The sequence below is a fragment of the Nipponia nippon genome, unplaced genomic scaffold (genome assembly GCF_047370975.1).
Source record: "Nipponia nippon isolate SJK-2023a ecotype South Korea unplaced genomic scaffold, ASM4737097v1 scaffold_29, whole genome shotgun sequence".
Taxonomy (NCBI): domain Eukaryota; kingdom Metazoa; phylum Chordata; class Aves; order Pelecaniformes; family Threskiornithidae; genus Nipponia; species Nipponia nippon.
Genome location: NW_028262346.1, coordinates 6452718 through 6467921, shown reverse-complemented (window position 1 = coordinate 6467921; position 15204 = coordinate 6452718). Strand labels below are relative to the sequence as shown.

At 44.9% G+C, this 15204-nt stretch overlaps 1 protein-coding gene across 1 annotated transcript in view; it reads right to left on the bottom strand.

Moving 5' to 3' along the window:
- The window catches only part of LOXHD1 (lipoxygenase homology PLAT domains 1), an 86124-nt gene that overhangs the window by 18788 nt on the left and 52132 nt on the right, over positions 1 to 15204 (bottom strand). The window contains 2 exon segments of the mRNA XM_087763652.1: positions 956 to 1141; positions 6605 to 6782. Coding sequence (XP_087619778.1) covers positions 956 to 1141; positions 6605 to 6782 — 364 coding nt within the window.

Here is a 15204-nt window from a genome sequence, read left to right as displayed (position 1 = left end):
ACAACTTGGAGAAGTCAAGAAGATGATGGCCAGGACAAACTCATACTGACATATAACCCCAGCCCAGCCATAAAACATCTGCCTCAGTACAACAAGGTAACAACTGGGTAGTCCTGCTGCCATTCCTCCCAGGACTTCGATAAATACTACTGCCCTAACAGCCTTGTTAATACTGACCCAGGTGGGTCTATGGGAACTATCAAGCTTCACCTTTGGGCTGCAGCAAGGGCTTGACATTAGCGAGCAAGTCATTGCTAATGCAAGATCATCCCTTTTAGATGAAGAAGGGATGGGATGAGATGTCATCACAGCAGTGTGAGTGATGCATTTGTTACAAGATGCTGCCTGGTACCTGAATAACAACACAAATGACTACGACAGTGCTGCTCTGCTCTTTGTGAAACAAGTTTGAGTGTCCAGCAGCAGGGAAATGTCAGGCACTGTACACTCACCATCTGAGGTAGTGATTTTAATAAAGACAGACACAGATCTTTATTTCTGTCTTCTAAAGCTCACTATGTTATGCCAGGCTGCATTACCCCATGTGTCGGTGTCAGGCTGATAGCATTAAATTGCTGGGAAAGTGCCATACTCACCTGTGAAAAAGGTATTGCATTAATAGAGTTGGTGTGTTGGGATAACAGGCTGGATAGCTTTGCTTTGGAGGAGCTGTCATTATCTGTGCTGCAGTGGTGGCTGTAAGCTCTGACTGAAGCTGACCCATTAGAGCAGATGCTACACCAGCACGTGGGGAGATGGTCTCCTGCATGAAGGGGGTATGTCTAGACAGGCAAGCTGGGACACAGGATCCAGGTGAAATCCTTGAGATTACCCAGCCTGCAGCAGAGCTGGGAACAGTGCCCTCAGCCTGCCCCATGTCCACGGAGGAGAATGTGTTTCCTCGAGTGAAAACACTGTCCTGACCTCTCCCACCCCACCAGGTCACTGCCCTGACCTTTGTTGTTGTGCCAGATCTGCACTTTGCAGAGATCTCCCAGGCTCAGCATGTCTGAGAAGTTGAATTCGTCCATCTGGTTCCGCTCAAACTTGTTAGACTTGTTGGACTCCTTCAGAGCCAGGGTCCCGCTGTCCCCGTTCTCCCCAAACAGGATCAAGGACACATTGGCATCGGTGCCTGCTCCTGGAATGAGAGAGCAAGGCACATCATTGTCACGAGTTAGCCTGCTGTGTAGGGCTGACACCCAGCCTCCAACTGCATGGAAATGGAGGCAGTAAAGGCAGGCTGGAAGAGGCTGCAGTGATGATCAGGTTTCTCTGGGTACAGCTAACAAATTTCAGTGAATTTGTGCAGGATCCTGCAAGGAAGACACCCCATGGCAGCTAGGAAGCCAGCCCTTCCAGCCTGTCCCCCAAATACAGCTGGAATGCTTCATCCTTGCATTCAAGGTATGGTGACTGTGATGACAGCAGTACTAAGAAGAAGCAGGAGTTTCTGCTCCGGATGCAGCACTGTTCATTGCATCACGTCAGTGTCATGACTCCCATTTTTCCAAGGTCGCTTGGGAAGCAAAGTAATTTACCCAGCAACATCCAGCAATCTATGGAACAGCATTAAAGAACATATTTTAACTTTTCCAGCTACAGCCAAAGTATTAGTTCACATGGTCCTGGGCTTCCCACTGGGCCACAGTCCCTTTTCCACACTGTGGTCTCCTTTTGCAGTCCCACAACCTCCCCAAGCTGTCCTGTGGCACCCAGGACACGTCAGCTGGGGTCTGTCTTGTGCTGCTCTCCCTGTGCTGTATGGCACGGGGATCTGAATGAGAAACGCAGATCATCAATCAAACCGCTATGGCATCTTGTGGCCCACTTTCCCCTCCCGTAAGTTTTCTTTCTGTATTCCTGTTTCTCAAAATATTGTCCACGCTATGTTGATGGAAAAAGTCCCAGCTTCTTATACAACAGTTTGCCCCACCAACCCTCACCTCTTCTTATGTATATGTTAGGAAAACAATAATTTCTAAGATGATCCTTATTACCTGATATTGAATTTCATATGCCCATGACTGCCCATATTTTGCTGCAGAAATTTTCCTGACTTTTGGAGACTTCAAGGCCAAACCACCACCTGCAGTGACCTTAAGAACATTTTAGGTGAAGGTATTACAACAATTTTACCTGGCACTATTTACAATTTGACCAAAATTATTGCTTTTTATTTTTTATGCCATAATAAAAAAGCAGATTCATAGAAAGAAATTTGATTCTGCGTGGGCAGACATTCATTGCTGTGTCAGAACCAAAGCCCTTCAATTTTGGAAATTGAAAATGAGATCATCAAACCTAAATCTGTCTTACAAAGAAACTCAGCATCTGCTGCCCTCAGTTAGATATCGCAGCTTTGAAAACTCTAACTGCCTGCCAAGCCATTTCTTACACAAGAGGATCATAAATCCACTTTGGACCACACGGACAGTATTTCCCAAAGCTCCATTCACAACACAATGCAGACACAAAGTTGGGGGGACTGAAAACTTTTTGAGAAAGTTACCACTTCTTCGGGATAATTATTTGAATACAGAAATCAGGAAGAAATCACAGCTCTTATAGAAGGACTGAAAAAAATATTAAAAGAAGGAAAAAAGGAGGAGAAAAAGAGTCATACAGAGAAAAGGCAAAGCAACATTTGGTGTCCACATGAAAAATTGCCTATGTTAAATTGGGGCTAATTTTCAGCCATTCCCTGGGAAGGACTTAAGAAGGAAGAGAAAGCATTAGGGATTCAGGCAGTTTATTTGGCAGTAACTTTTATGACTGTAAAGCTTGCTGAGGTGAGGAACAAAGCAAACTAAAGTCCATTTCCTTACAAGGAGCAGGCTCCCAATTAATGCAAGGTCTCAAAAAGCACAGAACCAACTGTTTCTTAGCAAAACCTTCCCCACAGGAAGAAGCCTCATGCCGTGACATTTCCCTCACAAGCAATTAGCAGGAGATGGGAAAGAAAAGAACAGAAATTGCTGAATCAATGTACATTTCACCTATTTGGGTCTCTCTCTGATTTTTTTTTTTTGTTGTTGTTGCTGTTGTTAATTCCAGGAAACTGTCAGGCACATTTAGGAACTGTAACAAATTTGATAAATGAAGAGATGAAGGTACTGTAGTTGCACAAGCCTTAACTGGCAATGAGTGCAATAGCTCATGGGTCAATACTAGGGTCTGCAGCACTGAACTTCATCATCAACACCCTAAACAATGACAGAGTGCATCCTCAGCAGATTTCTAGATAACATTAAATTTTGGGGAGTGACTGACATGCTGAATGGCAGAATTCCAACCCAGATGGACCTTGAGAAACTTGAGGTCTGGGCAAGCAGAAATCCCATGAAGTTCAGCAAGGAGAAATGCAAAGTTCTGTGTCTGGGGTGGAATAAACCCTGCACATGTACATGCTGGGGAGCTGAAGAAGACCCAGAGGTTATAGCAATAACATTCATATTCAGGTTGAATCTGAGCGAACAGCAAGTTCTCAGTGTTCAAGGCAAACTGCATATTGGGCTACATCAGGAGCATGGCCAGCAGCTGAAGGGAAGATCTTATCTCCTTTGCTCAGCACTGAGAAGCCCACACTTAGACCATGCTGCCAGTTTGAATCCCTGGGTCATGCTGAGACACTGAGGAGGGCTCAGCAGATGGTTGCTAAGATAGACAGGAGCTGGGGCACATGACTGAGGAAAGGCCAAGGGAGATGAGCTGGGTCAGGTGAACAAGGGCCCCTGTGATCACATGGAGGGAAAGTGATAACGATGAAAGAGTCCTGTGCTGTGGAGATGTCAGACCATAACCCCAGGGAGCCACAGCCACAAATTGCTAGGGAGGTTCAGGTTGGGCATCATAAAAAAAATATTAGGAAAATGGTACAGGTCTGGATCAGGTGCCTGAAGAGGTGGTGGCATCACCATCCCTGGAGGTGTCAAACACTCAGCTGGGCAGAGCCTTGGCTGATCTGACCTGGTGCTGGCAATAGTCCTTTGAGCAGGAAGATAGATGAAATAACCTCCAGAGGCTTTTTCCAACCAAAGTGTCTATGATTTTATGATACTTACTGAGCAGCTGCATCATTTTTAAACAAACTGTGGGCTGGAGTCACAGCCTTCTGAGACCAAAGAATGTCCTTCTTTTGACTTAACAGAGACTTGAATAACGCACTAGGAACTGACACCAACTGTCTTAAATTATGTAATTTGTAGGCTGTAGCTGAGCTGACAACATACTAATTAATCTTATAACAGCAGAGATAAAAACTTCCTGCTTCTTTAATGCTTGGAAAATGAGAAAGCAGTATTTATTCTGTCGCCATCTTTATTGCATTACCATATATATGATGCCTGCATATAGAATACAGAAATTCTGCATAAATCAAAACTAACAGGAGAGGACATTTTTGTGCCACAGAAAGAGCCATCAGATGGTTCAACTCTATTGCAGCTGTGTCTGTGAGTCATACCTTGAAGAAAATGAGATTGTGAGTTATTTCTCTTATAAGACCAAAAGGAAAACAAGGTTTCGTTTTAACCAAAGATTCCCCATCTGACTTGGGATTTGTCTGCCATAACAACCTCTTCTCCCCTTGTCTGTGTGTACTCTGGGAGCTGCTACCTGAGGTACTTCTGGTGGCCTATGGATTTGACCTTTGCAAGAGAGGAGTCTTTCCCTGATGCAGCCTCTGTATGTTACATGATCATCCGAGTTGAATGACTTCTGGAAAGCCAGACTGTAACTCAAAGGCTTATCTGAGGAAAAAGTAAAACACGACTGTTGTTAAACGTGTGTATGGTGGGGAGGAAATGGCTGATGTCTTCTAGTTTGCTGCAGGATGTTTTTTGTGGGATTCATTTTCCCTAACTTTAGCCATCTAGCCTGACTTAATTGTGCTCTCTGTCAGAATCTGATGAACAGAGAGTGACAGAGACCCTCCAGAGGATGATACAGACCATTGATTAAGACTCCTATCCCAGATGAATTGACCAGAGACAGTCTAGACTAGAAGGAACTAAGACCAGAAGTATAATTTTTTGGAGAGTGACAAACAGGTGAGATTCATTTTCTTTTTTCTTTTTCATTTTCTTTTTTTTCCTCAGTGCCTCTGATGCACTGGAAAGTTGAAAGCTGTTGCAGAGAAAATCTTTATACCTAGAAATAAACACGTCTGATTCTATTCATTGTGCAGCATTACTGTCCCTAGACAATGTCAGTGTGGCAGGAGATGATATTACATGTTTAAACTAATGGTCAAGAATAATATGTCTTTCTTCCTGAATTGGTCCAACGAGGAGCAATTGTGGAATACGTAACAATCAAAGAGGGGAGATGGTTCATGACTTGCACCCTCTTCAGATGAGCTGGATAAAGTTCAGCATTATGTCAGTGCACTGTGTGATCTAATCATAAACAGACTCTCTGAAACTTCTCTGTAATCTGCTCTTTCCTAATGGTTGTCACTGTTCGTAATGAAATAAAATGTTTTGTCATTAATACCCGTCATCCTTCATTCAATGGGAAGGGCAGATCTGTCTGCTGTTGCTGTCATCTTCTATTCCCCTCTCATTTCTGTTTCCATCGCCTTTGTGAGTTAGGGCTGGGTTTCACAAAAAGGTCACAGAAAGGTCTACCATTATATTAGATAGATTGCCAGATACATAAACAAATCTTCCTCACTCTCTTTTGTTTTTCATATTTCACTACATGTTTTTCAGACAAGCAGCAGGCAGAGCAGATATAGATAAAAAATGGTGAGGTGGCACAAAGACACTCTGCCAGGGGAATTTTGATATTCTGAGATCAAACCTCACAAGCTGCATAAATTACTACTGGTAAATCCAGAAAAAAAAAAAAAAAAAAGGAAAAAAGAAAGAGAAGTAGAGATCAAGAGGTGATTATGTGCACTGGTGTGGCAGAATCCCCTTTGAGGGTCAACCTTTCAAACAAGGTGTCTGCAAGATAATGTCTAACTTGCCTCATTTTGGCACGAGGTAGCTTGTATGTGGTTGCAGCTTTCATTCAGCAGCCTGACAGAAGTTCTCATGAAAAGAGGCAGTGATCCCAGGAAATGACACGGAAATCCCATTTCTTGGCTCTTGAAGCTCTGCAGCTTTCTTTATAATCTGTTCTACCTCTTCTATCTGGTGTGCATTTAGGGATGGTTTTTCACGGCCTGAGATAAATGGTCTCAAAATACTTGGAAAAGGAGGGCGAATTATTGCTCCTCTCTTTGACCAAAGTAGATAGTGCTGACTGAAAACCTGGAGTCCACCAGCTTTGACCATAGCCTTTTTTTCCATCCTACCTGACCAAAAAGAAAAAGGGGGCTCCTGACCATTGCAACATGGTCTGGCAATAGCTTCTGTTAAGGTGTCTTCAGAGGAAGAAGCAAGCAGTCAAATCTAGGCTTTGTGTCTAAATATTTTATGCCCAGTGCTCAGCATAACAGTCATGATGAACAGCCAGCCAAAATGGAGGTGTTCCAGCATAGTAGGGCTAAATTACACTTTTTAAACATAATTTCAAATTAAGCAGGAGATGTCTTCCATTGCTAAAAATCAAACTTCATGCTAGAAAAGTCATAAAATATCCACCATGGACTTGCCTCCAACATCACTGGTTTTAACCTGAAGAGTGTATGTTGTGTCCTCCATCATCTGCTCATCATTTATTACAGCTGGCATCTCACATACAAGACTTCCCTTGGCATTTTTCAGCTTTGACAGCCATTCACTGTAGGTGAATGTGGCCACTTCTTGATTAGTCAGGTTCTTCAGGATGATCTGTGAAGAGCCAAAATAAGGGAAAAAACTTCAGCTAAACTTCAACCACCATTTGAATGAGAGCAAAGATCAAACCTATAAAGTGCACAGTGTGGTAGGACATGGGTAGAGCTCGGTCATAGCTTCAAAACCTGTACTGAGCACTTCTGGGCTAAACAGAGCTCTCTGCTATGGACAATATTTGCTGTGGTGACTTGTCCTGAGAAATGGTCTTCATAATATTGGCCCTTTTCAGGCATGGAAAGCATAGGAAGAAATTTATTCCTCTGACATAAGTTACGGACAAAGCTCATCTCTTAGAGAGTCAGACCTTTCCTGGAAGCCAGTATGGAATTAAGTCTAAAGGAGATGTAAGAGAGTTATTGAAAACTTCAGTACCTTTCCTTTAAGTACGCAGTATCTGCCTGCCTTCTCTGTGCAAACACACAGCAATCATTATAGAGATATGCAAACTAATCCCAAACAAGTTAAAGCAATGCACAAGATAAAATTAGGCCAGCAAAATTTAATGCTTCACACTCTTCTCCTTCTGGGAAAAGGTGACAGAAAAAACAGTATGCAACAGATACTACAGAGTCATAGAATCGTTAAGGTTGGAAAGGACCTCTGAGATCATTGAGTCCAACCTGTTAACCTAACTGCCTGGTCCACCTCTAAACCATGACCCTAAGCACCACATCCAAATGTTTTTTGAATACTTCCAGGGACTGTGATTGTACCACTTCCCTGGGCAGTCTGTTCCAATGCTGAGCCACTCTCTCTGTGAAGAAATTTTTCCTGATATCCAATCTAAATCTCCCCTGGCACAACTTGAGCCCATTTCCTCTTGTCCTATCACTTGTTACTTGGCAGAAGAGACCAACCCCCACCTCACTACAACCTCCTTTCAGGTAGTTGTAGAGAGCAATAAGGTCTCCCCTCAGCCTCCTCTTCTCCAAACTAAACAACAGCAGTTCCCTCAGCCATTCCTCATAAGACTTGTTCTCGAGACCCTTCTCCAGCTTCATTGCCCTTCTCTGGACATGTTCCAGCACCTCAATGTCTTTCTTGTAGTGAGGAGCCCAAAACTGAACACAGTACTCGAGGTGCGGCCTCACCAGGGCCAAGTACAAGGGGACCATCACCTCCCTGGTCCTGCTGGCCACACTATTCCTGATACAAGCCAGGATGCCATTGGCCCTCTTGGCTACCTGAGCACACTGCTGTCTCATGTTCAGGCGGCTGTCAACCAACACCCCCAGGTCCTTTTCCACCAGGCAGCTCTCCAGCCACTCCTCCCCTAGCCTGTAGCGTTGCATGGGGTTGTTGTGACCCAAGTGCAGGACCCGGCACTTAGCCTTGTTGAACCTCATACAGTTGGCCTTGGCCCATCGATCCAGCCTGTCCAGATCCCTCTGCAGGGCCTTCCTGCCCTCCATGAGATCAACACTTCCACCCAACTTGGTGTCATCTGCAAACTTCCTGAGGGTGCACTCAATCCCCTCATCCAGATCATCTATAAAGATATTGAACAGAACCGGCCCCAATACTGAGCCCTGGGGAACACCACTTGTGACCGGCCGCCAACTGGATTTGACTCCATTCACCACCACTCTCTGGGCTCGGCCGTCCAGCTAGTTTTTTACCCAGTGGAGAGTGCACTTATCCAAGCCATGAGCAGTCAGTTTCTCCAGGAGAATGCTGTGAGAGACAGTGTCAAAGGCCTTACTAAAGTCCAGGTAGACAACATCCACAGCCTTCCCCTCATCCACCAAGTGGGTCACCTGTCTAATGTGTCACGGGAATGAGCTCAGATTCATTTGGTGATAAGAACAGAATAGGAACCTATTTAGAACAAGCCAGTAAGTTACTCCAACAAACACCTAATAAAATACCCACCTTTATGTGTCCTGTTGAATGTGCTCTTAATGGAGCATCAGTCTACTGGGAGAAAGGCATTATACTTGCCTACAGCAAAAACCTAGCAGTTAATTCTCACTAAATTGGGGGAGTTGTAGGGAAGGGAGGAGACAGGGCTTCAAGTTACCATTTTTGTTACCATCTAACAGAAACAGAGACCATACCTGAGTGAAGCAGTGCATCAAGAAACAGTGTCTGGCAAGGCACATCTCCGCAAATGCCATGGAAACTTGAGCCCAGACACGGCAGAGAAGTGTGGCATGATATTATGAAGAAACGAATCATGGAGTCATGGAAAATGTTAAGTTAAAAGGGGCACCTGGAGGTGTCTAGTCCCACCTCCTGCTCCAAACAGGGCTAACTGCAAGGCCACGTCCAACTGAGTTTTTAAAATCTTAAGGGTGGAGGTTCCCCCAGCACTGTGGGTCTCCATCCTAGGGCTGCATCACTCTCATTGGGAAGAATTTTTTTCCCTATATCCAATCAGGATTTTCCTTGTTGCAACTTGTGTCCATTGCCTCATGCCCTTTCACTGTTCACCTCTGAGAAGAGACTGGATCGATGGTCTCTGTAACCTCCTTTTAAGCAGCAGAAGACTGCAATTAGATTCCCCCTTAGCCTTTTCTTCTCAAGTCTTAAAAACTCCATTTACCTTAGACTTTCCTAGTATGCCATATGCTTCAGCCCCCTGACTATCTTAGTGACCTTCCGTTGCACTCTCGTATATCAGCCTAAGAAACTTATAAAACTTATCTTGAGATAAAATGTGCTCAAATTCTTTCCTCAAACTGCAGGTATCCCAGTCCATGCACTTCTGTTGACCCCAGCCAAGCTTTGATGGAGCCTTTAGCAATTCAAAAGAAGAACATTGCTCCAGGTTTTAAAAAATTATTTTAAAGAGGGCAGTAGCTACACCGAAGCTGAATCAGTAGCCGTGCTATTTGTGCATTGTACTGTTCCTTGGGTAGGGCACTCCTCTGGGGTTTTCTCTCTGCCTGATGCTAAACAGGGATCTGTAACACAGTACCTTCATCCCAGAGGTACAGGACATTTTGGGCTGTTGAAGCTGTCCCACTTTTCTAAAAGGCTGCTTATTCACAGCTGGTGACACTATTACTTTGTGGTCAGAAAACTGCTCTGTGAGTCAAGAGAGGTTGAATCAAATCCTTGCTTTGAACCAAGCAGAAATCAGGTCTCCACCACCCCAGCTGGTGCCCTCTCTGCTGGGGCACAGACCAGAAGGAAAGCTCCTCTCTCAAGGATGCATGAACGATGTCTACATCCTCTTAGGAGTCCAACCTAGAAACTTTTATTTGGCTAAAATTTGCCAATTTGAATCATGAATAATCTCAGGTTGACTGAAAATGCCTTTTTTACCCCCTTGGTGCATAAACTCTTTGCTGGAAAAGGTTCAGCCAGCTCTACCTCTGCCCTGCTCAGGAATGATGGCAACACTGCTAGTAGCAAAATGTCCTGAGCAAAGCTTGCAGGGAAACGTCAGGAGAGCAGCAGGGGGTAAAAGCAGATTAGAGTTGCCAGCTGGAGTACACCCGCAGACAGAGAGATCAGACCTCTCATAAATAACCAGCCCTTGCCCAACACTCCAGATGCTGTCTCAGAAAAGCTGTCTGGCTACTAAAACCACCGGAGCAAAATGCCCTCTCTTTCCCTCCCCAGCCCCTCACCCAGGGTGAGTGATTTCATCTGTATGAAGCTTCATGTAAGCAGTTAGCACAGACAGAGCAAGCAGCCTCTGCTATCTCATTCTGGGATGGTGCTCCAGAGAGGAGAGGATCAAGAGATTCATTTCATCCTCAGACAGGATCAAGAGATTCATTTTTAAAAGATTCATTTGCTCATGGGAGATCACAGCAAGGGACATGGAGGCAGCAGGAAACCTGTGGCAGGCTGATTGCTCAGTCACAATGTGGGTACATTGCCCACCTTACCTAGCATGATCGGCCTAAACACTGGGCATCCAGCCCAAGCACATCGTGTTGGCCCTCCCTCAGTGGTCAGAGCTGGGTATCACCAGGGAAGCAACACATCCCACCCAAGCTGGGAGCAGGTAAACAGCCTTTCAAGGCCTCTCACCCTCTCTTAGATTTATCTCTCTGCTGACTACAGAGGAGGCTTAAATAGTTTGGTGGAAGAGGTGAAAGCTGAACATCATATTTTCATTTAGTAAAATAGCGCAAAATTAATCCCATCCTACAAGGAGATGTTTGTGGGTGTTGCACACACAGAGGATGATGCGGGATTTTGAATTGGATCATGAGGGTTAAGAAAGTCATCCCAGGGAGTTGAGCAGAGGCTATTTTTATTTTCTGTCTGTTCCTCTCAGAAAAATTAGCTACACTTGGCAATGACACTGCTGCTTTACATTGCATCTCAACTATTTTTTAGGATACCTCAAACTTGCTGTGGACACCCTACATGCTTTTAAGCTCAAATGTTATCACTAATTATGCATAGGTTTTAAATGGGCTGTAGAACACCTATTGAAATTAAAGGGACCAGGAACGGTACGTATGAATAAAATGTTGATAATTTGCTTTGTAGCTGAGCAAATATCATAGCTGACAGGAACTTAAACCAGCAACTTGAAATTAGTTGTGTGCTGTATGTTGTAACAGAAAGGTTTGACATGTCTGATCACTTGATTTACCTCAACTCAGCCTTCTCCCAGCTGCAGTGTAAAACACACTCTGCAGGGCCTCACACCCCACTAACACCAAAATACATAGGTCCTGGATTTCATCTTTAAAAACTCAACCACATATTTTTACAGTTCTGTTGCATGTCATTAGTCTTCGCTTAAAAACAGGGTCCTCTGATTGTAAAACAAAAAGACTTTGCTCTGTTGCGAAGAACAACGGTCAGCTTCAGCTATAATGAATTGTCTCAAATTCTTTTAACCTCTTTGTCCTGGTTTCGGCTGGGATAGAGCTGATGACATCATCATGTGGGGCAATACAGCAGAAGAGGTTTTTGAGAAAGGGAAGAAAGTAGTCCAAATCCTTCTGGAGGCCGGCTTTGCCATAAAACAAAGTAAGGTCAAGGGACCTGCACAGGAGATCCAGTTTTTAGGAATAAAATGGCAAGATGGACGTCATCAGATCCCAATGGATGTAAACAACAAAATCACAGCCACGTCTCCACCAACCAGCAAAAAGGAAACACAAGCTTTCTTGGGCGCTGTGGGTTTTTGGAGAATGCATATTCCAAATTACAGTCTCATTGTAAGCACTCTCTATCAAGTGACCCGGAAGAATAATGATTTCAAATGAGGCCCTGAGCAACAACAAGCCTTTGAACAAATTAAACAGGAGATAGTTCATGCAGTAGCACTTGGGCCAGTCCGGGCAGGACAAGATGTAAAAAATGTGCTCTACACTGCAGCCAGGGAGAATGGCCCTACCTGGAGCCTCTGGCAGAAAGCACCGGGGGAGACTCGAGGTTGACCCCTGGGGTTTTGGAGTCGGGGATACAGAGGACCCGAAGCCCACTATACTCCAACTGAAAAGGAGATATTGGCAGCCTATGAAGGGGTTCGAGCCGCTTCAGAAGTGGTTGATACTGAAGCACAGCTCCTCCTGGCACCCCGACTGCCAGTGTTGGGCTGGGTGTTCAAAGGGAGGGTCCCCTGTACATATCATGCAACTGATGCTACATGGAGTAAGTGGGTCGCACTGATCACACAACGGGCTCGAATAGGAAACCCCAGTCGCCCAGGAATCTTGGAAGTGATCATGGACTGGCCAGAAGGTAAAGATTTCAGAATATTGCCAGAGGAGGAGGTGACGCGTGCTGAGGAGGCCCTACCATATCATAAACTGCCAGAAAATGAGAAGCAATATGCCCTGTTCACTGATGGGTCCTGTCGTCTTGTGGGGAAGCATTGGAGGTGGAGAGCTGCTGTATGGAGTCCTGCATGACAAGTTGCAGAAACTGCTGAAGGAGAAGGTGAATCAAGTCAGTTTGCAGAGGTGAAAGCCATCCAGCTGGCTTTAGATATTGCTGAATGAGAAAAGTGGCCAATGCTCTATCTCTATACTGATTCATGGATGGTGGCAAATGCCCTGTGGGGCTGGTTACAGCAATGGAAGCAGAGCAACTGGCAGCGCAGAGGCAAACCCATCTGGGCTGCCGCATTGTGGCAAGATATTGCTGCCCGGGTAGAGAACCTGGTTGTAAAAGTACGCCACGTAGATGCCCACATACCCAAGAGTCAGGCCACTGAAGAACATCAAAACAATCAGCAGGTGGATCAGGCTCCTAAGATTGAAGTGGCTTGAGTGGACCTGGACTGGCAACATAAGGGTGAATTATTCCTAGCTTGATGGGCCCATGACACCTCAGGCCATCAAGGAAGAGATGCAACATATAGATGGGCTCGTGATCGAGGGGTGGACTTGACCATGGACACTATTGCACAGGTTATCCATGAATGCGAAACGTGCGCTGCAATCAAGCAAGCCAAGTGGTTCAAGCCTCTCTGGTATGGAGGACGATGGCTGAAATATCAATATGGGGAGGCCTGGCAGATTGATTAGATCACACTCCCACAAACCCGCCAAGGCAAGCGCCATGTGCTTACAATGGTGGAAGCAACCACCGGATGGCTGGAAACATATCCCGTGCCCCATGCCACCGCCCGGAACACTATCCTGGGTCTTGAAAAGCAAGTCCTATGGCGACATGGCACCCCAGAAAGAATTGAGTCAGACAATGGGACTAATTTCCGAAACAGCCTCATAGACACCTGGGCCAAAGAGCATGGCATTGAGTGGGTGTATCACATCCCCTATCATGCACCAGCCTCCAGGAAAATCGAACGATACAATGGACTGTTAAAGACTACACTGAGAGCAATGGGTGCTGGGACATTCAAACATTGGGATACACATTTAGCAAAGGCCACCTGGTTAGTCAACACCAGGGGATCTGCCAATCGAGCTGGCCCTGCCCAGTCAAGACTTTTATGTACTGTGGAAGGGGATAAAGTCCCTGTAGTGCACATAAAAATTATGCTGGGGAAGACAGTCTGGGTTACTCCTGCCTCAGGCAGAGGTAAACCCATTCGTGGGATTGCTTTTGCTCAAGGACCGGGGTGCACTTGGTGGGTGATGCGGGAGGATGGGGAAGTCCGATGTGTACCTCAAGGAGATTTGATTTTGGGTGAAAATAGCCAATGAACTGAATTGTATGATGTTTGTTGCTATATAATACTGGATGTCATCACTTCTATGGTTACTATGTGCCATATCAACGGTATACAGTAAGAATCACCCAAATTAATGAAGAACGAACTTTGAGGAAACTGAGCAAAGTGCAGTGGTGATAGAACCAGAACTGACTTCAGCATGCAACAATCCAACACCACACACCATCTCTCCTGCCCTGAAAGGCTGTTATGACAGATGAAGCCCAAAGTCATGGACTAAATTAACTCAATGAACGTTTTAGAGGGATGGCCCATAGACTAAGGAAATGCTATCTATGCGTATATCTCAAAAGACTGGAAAAGTGATGATTAATTGGTATGTATTGGAAAGTGTAGGACCTGGGCATGATGTAGATGGTATAGAATAAGGGGTGGATACTGTCCTGGTTTCAGCTGGGATAGAGTTGATTTTTCTTCCTGATAGCTGGTATAGTGCTGTGTTTTGGATTTAGGATGAGAATAATGTTGATAACACACTGGTGTTTTAGTTGTTGCTAAGTAGTGCTTATACTAGTCAAGGACTTTTCAGCTTCCCATGCTCTGCCCAGTGCACAGGAAGCTGGGAGGGGGCACAGCCAGGACAGCTGACCCAGACTGGCCAAGGGGCTATTCCATACCATATGATGTCATGCTCAGTATATAAACTGGGGGAGTTGGCCGGGGGGCAGCAATCGCTGCTCGGGGACGAGCTAGGCATTGGTCGGCGGGTGGTGAGTAATTGTATAGTGTATCACTTGCTTTGTATTTTATTATTATTATTGTATATTATTATTATTATTACTACTATTACTACTATTTTATTTTCCTTTAGTTAATAAACTGTTCTTATCTCAACCCAGGAGTTTTCTCACTTTCACCCTTCCAATTCTCTCCCCCATCCCACCAGGGGGGGCGGCGTGAGCAAGCGGCTGTGTGGTGCTTAGGTGCTGGCTGGGGATAAACCATGACACTTTCTTACTTAAAGGAAAAAGAACTGAATAAAGACCAAATCCCACATTCAGGATTATTTGTGACATTTGAATGCAATGCAATTAGTGCTTCATTAAGACAGCTTCTTATCTGCCTGGCTTTAACAGCACAAAGTAACATTAAAATTCTGAGGGAAGCAACTCTGCATAATTCAACAGTCTTACAATCCTGTTATTTCACTCATAGAGCTCTCATCCCTTCTTATTTCTAGCTTTTTAACTTCTTATCTAAGACACTGGGCAGCAGGTGAAATCATCATGTGGACTGAGGCTATCCCAAGAGGAGGTTTCGATACCATGCATTTAGATAAGTTTCCTAATTAGAAGT